The sequence below is a fragment of the Hemicordylus capensis genome, chromosome 5, assembly GCF_027244095.1.
Source record: "Hemicordylus capensis ecotype Gifberg chromosome 5, rHemCap1.1.pri, whole genome shotgun sequence".
Taxonomy (NCBI): domain Eukaryota; kingdom Metazoa; phylum Chordata; class Lepidosauria; order Squamata; family Cordylidae; genus Hemicordylus; species Hemicordylus capensis.
Window position 1 is genome coordinate 12,779,346 of NC_069661.1, and position 13,545 is coordinate 12,792,890.

At 44.7% G+C, this 13,545-nt stretch overlaps 1 protein-coding gene across 9 annotated transcripts in view; it reads right to left on the reverse strand.

Annotated features, from left to right (window-relative positions):
- The window catches only part of SLC4A4 (solute carrier family 4 member 4), a 310,714-nt gene that overhangs the window by 94,037 nt on the left and 203,132 nt on the right, over positions 1–13,545 (reverse strand). For all 9 annotated transcript variants that reach the window (XM_053252941.1, XM_053252940.1, XM_053252945.1 and 6 more), the window contains one exon: positions 1,163–1,320. In XM_053252941.1, the coding sequence (XP_053108916.1) occupies positions 1,163–1,320 (158 nt within the window). The remainder of the gene's footprint in view (positions 1–1,162; positions 1,321–13,545) is intronic.

Consider the following 13,545-nt stretch of genomic DNA (forward strand, 5'->3'; position numbering starts at 1 on the left):
CATCTCACAAACTCCCTTTAGTTTAACAAAGAGGTTTGTAATGTGGCAATGGGAACTCCTTTAGAGGAGGGGCAGGCAGACTTCAGGCTTCCATATACTTTAAAAAAAAATAATACAGAAAAAGTTTGAGGTCCACTAATGGGAGGCAGCGGCAAAACAGAAGTTTTGGGGGTGGGCATTTGTGACACAAAGGTATATATACCTAAAAATATAAAAATATTGTTAAATAAATGCATGAAATAACTCTACTCCAAGATCCACTAAATCAGGGATTCTCAACGCTGAAGTCCAATAATATCTGGGGACCCAACGTTGAGAATCCCTGCACTAAATCACCACAAGTGATGCTTCCCTGGAGCTAGAGGCTGTTCTCACACATAGCCAAGACTGGGCTAAGGAAGCTAAGACTGATCTTGGCTGCTCGAAAGAACCGCTGGGATCGCACCTGATCTTGGTGGCGCTTCGGCGGCAAACCCACCTGTGGAGCCAGCCTCCTAAACAACGTTAAGGGAGTGAGCTCTCCCTTAGCCCCATTTTCTCCATCATGTGCAGCGCCAGTTGCTTTTAGCACCGTAGCAGTGATGGGAGCCCAGCTGTCGCTGCTGGGATTCCCACAATGCACCTCACACTTGCATGGTATATTATGGGATTTCCCGGGGCCAGAACGGTGTGCCCTGACCCTCTGCACTGCCTGGGCCAGTGGTAGTTCAACTGGGCATGGGGGGAGCACTCCCAGCAATGGAGGAGCGGTCGTCTGTGGGGAAGGTAAGTTTAAGCAGCCTTCCCCACCGCCTACCCTCAGGCCCTTCTCCCTGATCGTGAGAAAGGGCTCCTAGTGTTTGTAGCCAGGGGAACCAGGCTCATCCGCCTCTTCTTCCCACAGACCAGTCTTTTCCCAGAAACATTGGAGGATAGCAATTCTATGATATTTCAAGGGTTTCAAACATTATTTTTCCACTGGGAACAAAAAGACTGGTTGCGGCAGTTAGGCCAATACATTTTTCAAAAGAATGCCATAAAAGAAGGTTTTCCAGGAACTGTACGTGGAACAATGAGATTTTCCTCTGTTCAACAGAGTGCTTATTTTAAATGTGAAAAGAGGTTTTTCCTCCCTTCTTTCACGCTGAGTAGCACAGCAGTGCACTTCAAGAGTCTCTCTTACCGGGTGGGTACAGGGACCTCTGTTAAAGCACCGAGCATAACTGCTTGCTGCAGCCGAACGAAGGCAATGAAAGGAATTTCCAAGAAGTCGACCTCTCCAACTAGCACGTTGGAGGCCTCAGCGTCCCGAGGTAACTTCTTCATGAATTTGTTCTTCAGCTGCACAAAAGAGAGAAACACAGTAGTCTCATTAGGCCAATTAACGCAAACAAGTCTGACCTGTAAATTCAGGACACAAAACAGGCAGGCTATCTTTCAAGGGAGATGGAGTCATAGTTCAGTGATAGGGCACCTGCTTTGCACGCAGAAGGCTCCAGGTTTAATCCCTAGCAACTCCAGGTAAGGCTAGAAGAGACTACTGCCTGATACCCTGCAGATACACCGCCAGTCAGTGTCAACAGTACCAACTTTGATGGACCAATGGTCTGACTCGGTATAACGCAGCTTTGTATGTGCCATCTGTTAGTTATATAGAAAGCTTGTCTATTCTTTCCTCAACAGAAACTGGGCTGATGAAGAGCCACTGATTTACTAAATTGATATCTGAATGCCTAGGCAAGCCATCTAGTCTGCTTCCGTAGGCTGCTCTGTCCCATGTCACAGACTAACCCTGTCCTAATCCCAATTTCGTAATCTGTAGGGATGAGGTGCATATTTTATAATTTCGATATTCACTTAAATTATCCCTCGCCCCACTGGGTCTAGCCTCCCTAACAATACAGGGCAAATACCAGTCCACCTGGAAACGGACACGTCTGACAACAATGTCATCCCTGGGACTTTCCCACCACCCTTACTTTCCATGGGCTACAAACAGGCATCTGGTGGGCCACTGTGTGAAACAGGATGCTGGACTAGATGGGCCCTGGGCCTGATCCAGCAGGGCTGTTCTTATGTTCAGGTAAAAACACTAATCAAACTATGCATAATGGACACAGAGCACCAAACCAATCGAGGCATGGTCCCAAAAATCCTCATCAATGAAAGACTAAGATGCATTGCATCTCCTGCTGTATACCTCATGCAGCTGCAAGCCCCAGAACACAGAACGGCCTTCACTCTGGTCCGCTTTGGAGCATTCTCCCTTCAGCTGTGCTAGAAGGCAGATACAAGAGGACCCCTTTCTCGGAATGCACATGCCCCTGCAATTCCGTGCAAGTTGAAACAACAGAGAATGTCCTCATCTATTGCCCATAAGCAAGTCCCCAGGTTGCTCAAGCCAATTCTATGCCTCTCTCCCACTCTGTTATCACACATAAGATTGCCAAGTTCTGCATGACAGCATGTAAAATTCAGGTCTTAACAGGCAGCAAAATCTAAGCAGGCTCAATACAGCACAAGGTCTCACAGTTTAATTTTAGCATTTTATATAGCATTTTATAGTATTTCAGCTTTAGTCTCACCCATTTTCTCCTTTTAACATGAATGACAGTACCGCTTCTCTCTCTCTAGATGACTTTTCTTTTGGGGAAAAGAGGAGTTGCATGCTGGCATTCCCTTAGGCATCAGTTTAGTCGTGACAGAGTCCAGATCACTATAGAGTCTCAGTATTTGAGGAATGACCATATAGAGTTCCATACAGGATAAGTGAAAATATTATAAGGCCAGTACTAACACCATCCATCCCTGACACAAATGCATATGTTTACAATATATATAGTTGCATCCACCAGTCTCAGATTGGATTTATACCTTATATAAGTCACCATGAAAACAAAGATTCAAGGTGACAATGACTATATACCCATTCACCATATACTCTATATACCCTTACCGACAGGGATAGAAAGAGAGAGTCCAAGTCATTTTAATGGAATTGTGTAAGTACAAATATATTCACAACCAGAGTTATTTGCTTTTTCAGTATTATTAATGAATGTCTGCAGTGGCGTATGAGATTAGAATGATAAGCGTAATGGAAGAAGGAGACAAACATTTATGAAACAAAGTATGACCCCACCATTCTCTGATATATTGTTGGTGGACATTGCATAAGAAAAGAGTTTAACTTCAAACTGTCTCAAGGTGATGAATTGATATCAGATGCTTGAAGAGAGAAAGTTTCCACATTTCATTCTATTAAAAAAGTACAGATGGAAGGATAATCTAACTGTCATCATTCATCTTTGCTGTTCCAGCCAACACCATATGCGTAGCATTCAGCATTTCCTTTGCAGATAAATTATGAACTTACATTTTATTCAGGCAGCACACACAATCTGAATGCATGCTGTGGCCAGTGAGGTATATCTTGAGATGTTCCTTTCTTCCACTACTCATACAGTATCATTGTTCGCCGCAAAATACTTCACAGGCATGCCTGGCTGTAGAAATACACTGTCTGGTTATGTGTCCTTGGGGTCTACATACCCAGCTGCTTAGGGCCTCCCTACAATCCCAATGCACACATCTGCCATGCAAATAAGGATGGAGGAGGCAACTGCCGAGGCCCTGGCTCCGATCTTAGAGGCAGGGAACAAGTGCCTCATGGAGTAGTTCGCAGAATGTGTTCCAAGAACCCCTGGGGTTCAGCACAAACTTATCAAGCGGTACTGAATGAAAGAATAAGTAATGGAAAGCAGGCTTCCCTGAAATGCAACTTGTCCACCACTATCAGTCTTCTGAAATGTGCAGCCAGAGAGCACATCTGGTATGTTTTAGGGTGCATTCTCCATCCACATGCACTGACCTGCATGGACTGAGCATGCATGGAAGCTCTGCGGAATCAAGAGTCAGAAACCAGGGTGAGAAGCTGTGGCTTGCACTAATCATGCACTACATCTGCCCTTAGCAACCAGCAGAGCTGTTCCCTTGCTCTCCAGACGATCTGCTTGCAATTGTCTCCTTATGCATGCATGCCCTTTGGAGGGCAGTTCTTAGCTCTGCCAGCTAAGCTGTGGCACCACTTATGTTTTGGATCTTAGCCAGGGTTAAAGAAACTGACCATGATAAAGTGTTATGTCTGCATGGGGCTTCCATTTATAGTTTTAAATTTTTTAATACTGGGTTTTAAATGTTTTTTAATGTTTTAAATCAGAGATTCTCAACCTTGGGTCCCCAGATGTTGATGGACTTCAACTCCCATAATCCCCAACCAAAGGCCATTGGGGCTGGGGATTATGGGAGTTGAAGTCCAATAACATCTGGGGACCCAAGGTTGAGAATCCCTGTTTTAAATGATTGCCATTGTTAATTGATATGAGGTTTTAAATGATTTTCACTGTAAACCGCCCAGAGACGCAAGTTTTGGGTGGTATAGAAATATTTTGAATGAATGAATGAATTTGTACTCATCCTCAGCCTCCAACAAAAGACAGGGTACAAATTCAGAACAAAGACATTGGGGCCATTCACACTACTTACCGGGCGGGTGGGGGGAGGCTTTGTAAACCTTGCCTTCCCCCACCCCCCATGATTGACCTGTCCTTGGTGGGAGCGTGGAGCGTGCTCCCACACGATCAGCCCTGCTCAGGACAGACCACTCTGAGGATGGGACTCATTATCCCAGCCTCCAAGCATCACACAGTGCACCGAGCGCCAAGCACTGGGGGATCCCCCAAAGTGATGGGCGCTGTAGGGATCCCGGGAGCTGGCCTAAGGTGGCCCTGCATTCGGCGCCACAGTACTGCCGAGATCTCATGAGAACAGCCTCATTGTCTACTCCATCAGAAATATTACTGCTCTCGGTACAGGAGCCCTGAATCTGAAGCAGGAACAGATATAGAAGGGCGGCAGAGTTACAGAACACATTTGCAGGCAATTGAAAAGGGCAGATTAGAGCTGTCAATGAAGTTTTACTCCTCATCAGTTTGTAAGCTTTCGGTTTGCAGAGAAAAAGAGGCCAGGAAATTCTTCCTCCCAAGTTAGCAAAGCAGCATCCGCTTCTAATGAGAAAATAATAAAAGGTGTCAACAAGGACTTTAAAGCAGAAAAAGACTTGAAAAAAGGAAAGGGAACCAACTCAGCCTTCTTCCTGAAATGGTCTGAGTCCCTTCTTTTATCTAACAAGATGAGAAAATGTGCGGACATGCATCATGCAGTTCTACTGCTGGAACTAAACAGGTCTGGTGGCCCCATAAGGGGCCTAGAAGGGTGACTTCCGGGGAAACAAAGGTGAGCTACTCTAATAAGGATGATAGATCAATCACTCTTTGAACCCTCTTGGACACTGGTCCATGAACCAAAGCACTAAGGGATCAACTGGGTAGCAAGTTACTGGTTGCCCTCTGCCCTTTCCTAGCTACTTTGCTGGGAGGAATTATACCGAAATCAGCTGACCATGTTCCTATTCCTTGCTCCAGTATTTCATCTCCTTCCATGCTCTTTGCTACTAAATTCTTTAATCAAAACATTCCAATTTCTGTCCCCCAAAACCCAAAGCTAATAATGCCATACATATTAATGTAAAGTTTTATAAAATAATCTGAGCACAGAATTCTGGGGGTGGGGAGGGGGACTAGTAGAGCTAGTACAGAATTTAGGCTGGTCTATCAATTAATGAATTTGTTACTTGCTTTCCTATTAACAAAAAAAGTATTCAAAGCAGTGCAAGTCATGGGATACAGAACAATAAACCATAACCCCTGCTAAATTGGCAAAGAGGCACCTTTTAACGTGGTGATTCTCTTTATTTAGCAGGGGGAGAGTAACTGGCCCTATCCACCCCTAGCACAGCACCTCCAGTGACTGTTGCTGGTGTCTATCTTAGGTTTCTTTTTAGATTGTGAGCCCTTTGGGGGCAGGGATCCATCTTATTTATTTGCTATTTCTCTGTGTAAACCGCCCTGAGCCATTTTTGGAAGGGCGGTATAGAAACTGAATGAACAACAACAACAACAACACAAACCTTCCCTGCCCCACTGTCGGCATTTTGATATACTAAAAACTTAAACAATTGCTAAGAAATCTTTAAGAACTATCTGCAATCAGTTAACAACCGAAAATAAGGAATTCTCCATCGTATTGATTTTATCGCAGAGTATAGCAGTCTCTGCTTCTACGTAACCTCCAGCTCTCCAACATAGCGAGTGAGCACTTTCCAAAGGATGGATGCACTCTCCGTGTCTCTTTTGCTCATCTTAGCTTTTCCTCGCCTAGATGCTTATCCACCCATCATCCTCCACTCCCTACATGGATTCAAATAGTCTCCTTCCTTATCTCGCCCGTTTTTCTCCTTTGCCTCCACACTGTCCCTGGGTGACCTATCCACTCAGACAGCTTTGCTTAAAATCTTTATCCTTGTAATTCACAGATTAATTCACCACTCCTGATATGGTCTGTCTTCATCAAGTCCGGCCTCTGTTAGTTGCTCTGACATGTTCTCTTAAGATGTTTTACCAACTGCTTAAAAATGTGAATGGAGTAAAACAGTGACTTGTCTTTCTGGGCATTCTCTCTCCTTGTCAGGACCCCTCACACAGAGTAGTGGCTGAGTCCAGCCCCGAGGCAGCACAACTGGCACTAGACTCAGTCCCGGGTATGAAAGAATGCCAGAATTGGACACTGCACCCCATTAAGACAGTACCCTTGGAACCCTGAAGAATTGGCCCCTCTCACACCACTGTACTCTATGACCTCTGCAGGCCAGTCCCAGAAAAAGGTGGGGCAAGATTAGACAGAGAGGAGAAGTACCAGATTCTAGGAAGGCCGCCCCATTTCCCAGGCAGAGAAAAGGAGCCCAGGAGGGCCAGCTGAGCTCAGAGTTATTTCAGAGCATGGTCTACTACTGATTCCTGTAGGACAGGGGTGGGGAACCTTGGCCCTCCAGCTGTTTTTGAACTAAAACTTCCACCATCCCCAGCCACAATAAATTGTGGCTGGGGATGATGGGAGTTGTAGTTCAACAACAGCTGGAGGGCCAAGGTTCCCCATCCCTATTGTAGGAGCACCTCATCCCATGGAGCTATCCATGGTGCTGCAATCGGATCTGCCTTGCCGAGCTTTTGTGCTTTTGTTCATGAGATGGGACAGGATATACCTGTCCTTCCATTCCCATTCAAAATAAATCAATATTCTTAGACGGAGAACAGGCTGCTCTGTGAAACGCAAAAGCTTATACCATTAACAGTCATAGTTGCCACCAAAGAAGTCAGGGAATTGAAATTTGGTGGGATTGCTGAGAATTCTCTGTTAGATAATTCTCCTTTTACATAACTACAGCTCCTTGACTTTCTTGGGAAAGAGGGAATTACTGTTAGACGTGCACATATACCCAAAGAGTCCCCATATCTTAAGAATGAGAATGAAGTCAGCTCATACTGTCCCTGTATTCTGCTCTCCAAATAGAATACAGGCTATTTTACTTAGATCCATTGCTCACAAAGGGCTTGGGGGTTACAGTTGTAGCTGCATTTTAGGGTCAGAATTCTTATATCGTGTGGATGTGATCTGTTATATGTGTAAGCCACAATATGCTGTTATTATTTGCTTTCTACTTCTGTTACCTATTTCTAGTCCTCGGGATGCAGCAGACTATTGCATTCAAATTAATAACTGGGGGTGGGTGGGTTGCAATTTCAAACAAAAATAAACCATGCACACAAATCTAACATGTCTCATGTCTGCCCCTTATTATTTTTAATTTCAGTTTGGGCACAGGGGAAGCCTCAAGGCTGGTTACAAGGCTCAGGAAGGGCAGCTGAGGTCATGACACTGTTAAGGAAAGAGGTACTAAGCTTTTAAGTCACGCTGCAAGCAGTGCAGCAGAGTGTCTGCTGTATTATGGCACAGCAGGATTAAACAACTATGCACAGGTCTTAACAGGGAGAGAAACCAAGGCAAGAGTTGCAGGAAATGTTATCACCTCTAGCAGAGATCACAACTGATATTACAACATTACCAGTACAAGCATGGTAAGAGGTCTCCAGACACCTAAGCCACTTGGATTCCAAGAATTTGATGATGGTGCTGAGGAATTGGAAATTATTGTACAGTGCTAGATTATATATATTTTTAAAAATCTCATTGCTCTTTCCCCCTTCCTCCCCCCACCTCCGGCAGTGTTCCCTCTAACAGGGATTCCCAGATGTTGTTGACTACAACTCCCATAATCCCCAGCCAAAGGCCACTGCAGCTGAGAATGCTGGGAGTTGTAGTGAATACCATCTGAGAATCCCTGTTAGAGGCAACACTGCCCCCCAGGAACCCTGTGGTTATTTACACCATTGATTTTCTTTTCTAGCCCTGTCTTGGATGCTCTACTGATTTCCTCTGAAATTACAGCTAGAGTTCTAGACCAGGGGTTCTCAATGTTGGGGCCCCTGATGTTATTGGACTTCAACTCCCATAATCCCCAACCCCAGTGGCCTTTGGTTGGGGATTATGGGAGTTGAAATCCAATAACATCTGGGGACCCAACATTGAGAATTAGACAACAGATAAACTAATGATAGTTGAATGAATTATTAAACTCTTGATATAGTCCATTTGTGTAGATGCAGCTTTCTAAAGCAGGGCTTCCTAACCTGTGGTACTCCAGGTATTGCTGAACTGCAACTCCCATCATCCCCAGCCACAATAAATTGTAGCTGAGGGTGATGAGAGTTGTAGTTCATCAACCTCTGGAGTACCGCAGGTTGAGAAGCCCTGCTCTAGAGAAACACAATCAAAGGAAAGGTCCCTGCCTCAACCAACTTACTGCTGAAATGTAGACTGTGTGAGGAAGGAGGATGAATGGGAACAAATGTCCTTACAGGAGTCCAAGATTTTATTTTTGTTGAGGATGGAGACTAAGAGATTAAGACGAAATCTCTTTGTTGGGCGGGAGATTGGGAGGGAGAGATTGACTGGGAGAGAGAGAGGGAGAGACCAGACACACACCACACAAGTGTTTAGAGTAAGCATTCCAGGCACCAAGGGCAGACATACTTAAGAGCGCAAGCAGCTGCAGAAGGCTGATGTTCCTAGAAGCTGCCATTGCTTTCATTTCCCTGACTCAGTATATGGAAAAGAACATACTTTCCTCCAAGGATTTCTGTTGACAATATCATTCCGTGTGAGTACGGGAACAAAAGCAAAGAAGGAAGAGCACAAGTGTGAGGGCAGGGGGGTTAAAGCACAACACTATTCAAGACCACTTTTAAATATTTCAATTATATGCACGGACTCATGCACGTGCGCACACAGACACAGACACACACCTAAAGATTGATGCAAATATAATTTAACTAAGGCTGCATGCCTGCTTCATTGCAAAAAAAAAAAAAAAAAAGTCCCCCTAGCAAATTCCAAAACCGAATTAGCTATGGCCATTGTGGTTGGAGATGATGGGCATTGCAGCCGGTATGCATCCCCACTGGTATGTTTCCCAGACTATGAGAAACACCTATATCAGGCAGCAGTGATATAGGAAGATGCTGAAAGGCATCATCTCATACTGGGCGGGAGATGGCAATGGTAACCCCTCCTGTATTCTACCAAAGACAACCACAGGGCTCTGTGCTCGCCAGGAGTCAACACCGACTCGATGGTACACCTTTACCTTTGACCTAATGTGAACACATGAAGCTGACTTACAGCAGGCCATTGGCTCACATGGCCTCATGCCCTCTGCTCTGAGACCGGGCCAAACTAGACGTTGCGTAGAAGTTCTACGATCAGCAGCAGAAGAGCAAAAATCAACACAGAGGCAAATGTTTTTCTCTCTGCTGTTAACAGCAGCTTTAAGAGAGCTGTCAAGCAGTCTAAGGGATGCACATGTGCACCTGCACACAAGTTTTTTAATCTCTGCTTAAGGTCCCACTCTGAATGCACATGCACATACACACAGTGCCTTGGTACTGCCATCTAGAACAAAACTCATTCTGCGGAAGGATGAAAAAAAATTAGAGGGAACACTGCTTTCAAGGAATCAGCATGGAATCACTGCTGTCCAGGAATCAGCATGGGAGCAGCCCTCCCCAACCACACCATAGCCCTGATCAAAATCCCTCCCCCAACTGCTTTTTGAAAAAGAGATGGGAGTTTCCAATTATGGGACTTCCATGCAATGTCTACTTTGGCCCTGGCAGCATCTCTCCATGGTGGGAATCTTCCTCAGCCCTATTACCAGAAAACCTTTTAAAGATGGAGATGCCAGGAATTGAACCTGTGGCCTCCTCTACAGCAAACCATGTGCTCTGACAGAGACTGATGGCCCCTCCCCATTTACTTGCATTCTGATACAGTGATATACCAGAATCCTGTCCAACATCCATCATCGAAAAGTCACAATAAAACCTGTAGTTTAGTTTGTTTCAGCCAATGACCAGTCAAATAAAGGAAAGACTGTACTGTTGAGTCAGTGTCGACTCCAGCAATCACATTCCATGTGATTTTCTGGGTAGAATGCAGGAGGGGTTTACCTTTCAGCACCTCCCTATATCGCTGCTGCCCGATACAGATGACTACAAATGTATTTACTAGGCACCGTCTGGGAAGCACACCGGCGGGGATTTGGACTAACAGCCTCTTGCACTCTAGCCAAGCTGCTTCCCCACTGCACCACCACAGCCGATCAGTCGTTATATGATAAAACATACCATTAGCTACTTATGAGAAGAGAGCTGATCTAGGAGGAAGAGAGTCTTGTGATAGCAAACATGACTTGTCCCCTTAAGCTAAGCAGGGTCTGCCCTGGTTGCATATGAATGGGAGACTAGAAGTGTGAGCACTGTAAGAGATTCCCCTCAGGGGATGGAAGAGCAGAAGGTTCCATGTTCCTTCCCTGGCATCTCCAAGACAGGGCTGAGAGAGATTCCTGCCTGCAACCTTGGAGAAGCCGCTGCCAGTCTGTGTAGACAATACTGAGCTAGATGGACCAACGGTCTGACTCAGTATATGGCAGCTTCCTATGTTCCTATGAGCCCAGCTTTGCAAACAGGCTGCCAGGTACCTGTACATTAGCTCCTCTTTGACCAGGTGGAATAATTAAATGGTTGCTGCATCTTTTGTGCTCAGGCTCCACAGGGTGAATTTAGGCCACTGCCACTGCAGTGGCCAGACACAGGAATTTGGAAGCGGCCAGCAAGTGGGAAGGTTAAACAATCGCTACACAGATGGAGGAAAGGAAAGGGAAACTCCAAGAGGCCCTTGCACAATCCATCAATGAGCTGAGCCCCGAACCACAGGAAGCCTTCAGACCATCTCTGTTAGAGTGAGCATGAGCTCTTTCCTCATCCAGGCCAATTTCTTTTTAAACTTTAGAATTCGCTTTGGCACCCCAAAAAAGGAGCTTTCCTGTTGACATGGAAACACAGGAGTCAAGCAAGTGCGACAAACACTGAGACAAATAAGAAAGGGAGTGGGGTTTTTTTTTGCATATCGTCAATTCAATGGACCAGCTGGCCACCCTCATTTAAACTCATTCTGCATCTTAAGCATGTGCTTTCCTCAATGAAAGGGGAACCTATTTCTCTCCAACATATTTTATGCATAAGCATCAGTGCACATTTTCTGCTATTCTCATAAGACACTGCATAAAGCTGAGTAATAAACACTGCCCCCACCAAATAATTTTCCCTTTAACTTGTGTAACTTTTAAATGCTTGCTGTTGTGGGGGTTAGAAGAGAGAGAGAGAGAGAGAGAGAGGTCCTTAAGATTCATCGTCCATGGGGGCTGCCAAGGACATTTAAACAAAGCACAGAGAACTGAAAGATTTCGGCAAAGTCCTGGGAACATCAATGCTATAAGGAGAGAGTGAGTGAGTTTGTAAGCGTCCAGTTTCCTGTGGAGGGTTCACTTAATACTCAAACAGGAGGAGAATTCTGAAAAATCAAGAGGGGGCGAATAATGGATAAAATTCTTGATCTTTTGTGCCAAGACATACTGAGATCTGTTTCTGTTTCCAAAGAGTTGCAGATGAGAGTCAAAACCTCACTTTTTAAAAAGTGTGTGTCTTCCTGACTCATTTTTACTTCAGTGTGTATTCACACTGAACTGCGTCCCAACGCCATTGTCTTCACTTGTTTCAAGGAATCTGTGTGCGACTGGAGTTTGCAGGATAGAAAGAAAAACTGTAGCTGACACTGAAACTCTGAACCTGGCCTCTGGCATGGTTTCTACCAATATAATCATTCAAACAAACAGCACTGGAAGCACTGATGTTCAGCTGCCTTAAGTGTCCTGTCACGGGGATACAAAGGCTGTATATAATTTATTAAAAACAAAACAAAGGTTTCCATTTTTTGTATGTGTGGATAGATACACTTGTTTGGTTTTTTAAAACTCTGGGGTCCTTCGCATTTGCTGTGGGGAGCAGGAGTTTCCATTTGATTAGCAGGATGCTCTGTTGAATTTCCAGAGGTGTCTTCTAAAACAATGTTTCCCAGCCGGGGGTTTCCTGGTGTGGTTGGACTACAACTCCCATCATCCCCACCAACCCCAGTAATGATGGGGGTTATAGTCCAACATCATCTGGGGATCAAAGGTTGGGAACCCCTGTTCGGGAATACAGCATTTTTTCTGGTTAGCACAGTTTGTTTAGTATGGACTGTTTTCTTCCTCTAACACATTAATGCTTAAATAATATATTCTTCAACTAGGCAACTGCCAACCCTAATAGCAAAGCAATTCAGTAGGTGATCACAATCTGTACGTTCAAGCCTGGTGCTTATTTATCTCCAGCAGCAAATTCATTTATTTTGCACACTTTGCAATTTAATTTTGGCCCAAGTCTGCTTATACTTAATCTATTTAGCCTAGCCAAATAACAGCATTGAAGAAGAAGGAGAAGGAGAAGGAGAAGGAGAAGGAGGAGAAGAAGAGCCTCTATTTGTGATTCATCCAGCTCAAAACCACATGTGACAAGACCCAGTGAGAAAACAAATGGCAGAAAGTGCAAACGCAGGTGAAGGTGGCAGTTCTATTTTCACTGAACCTGAGAAAAAGGAAGCTAGCAGAAGGTTAATGAAGAGCATAGGTATCAGATCAGGGAGAGTCAACACAATGATAGTCAGTCCTGGAGAGGCAACACAGAACGACATCTAGGGACTGAATCTAACTAAAGGAGACTCAAGAAATCCTTGCGGTCCCATCAAAAAGCAGTCCTGTGATGGCTGGCCTTTCATTTTATTCCTCTTTAAAACAGTAATAATAATGAACAAAAGGAAAGCACTGGCATCACAGAAGACCAAAACGAAGGGCAAATATCCTAATGGGGTAAAGATATGGGGAGATTTTTAAAGTCCCTTCTTCCTGTTTCAAAAGTATTTCACAGCGTTACAAACTGCTCGCCTCACTGTAAATGAGCCCTTCCTTATTGTTCTGTCTTCTCAGCACAGCATGTGGCTTTCACTGCCTCCTGCTTCTTACATTCTTTATCAGACAAATCACCTTTTCATACCAAATCAGCAGTTTCTGAGCACAGCAACTGAGACCTTGCATAGAATACTAGCCAAAGGAAACTT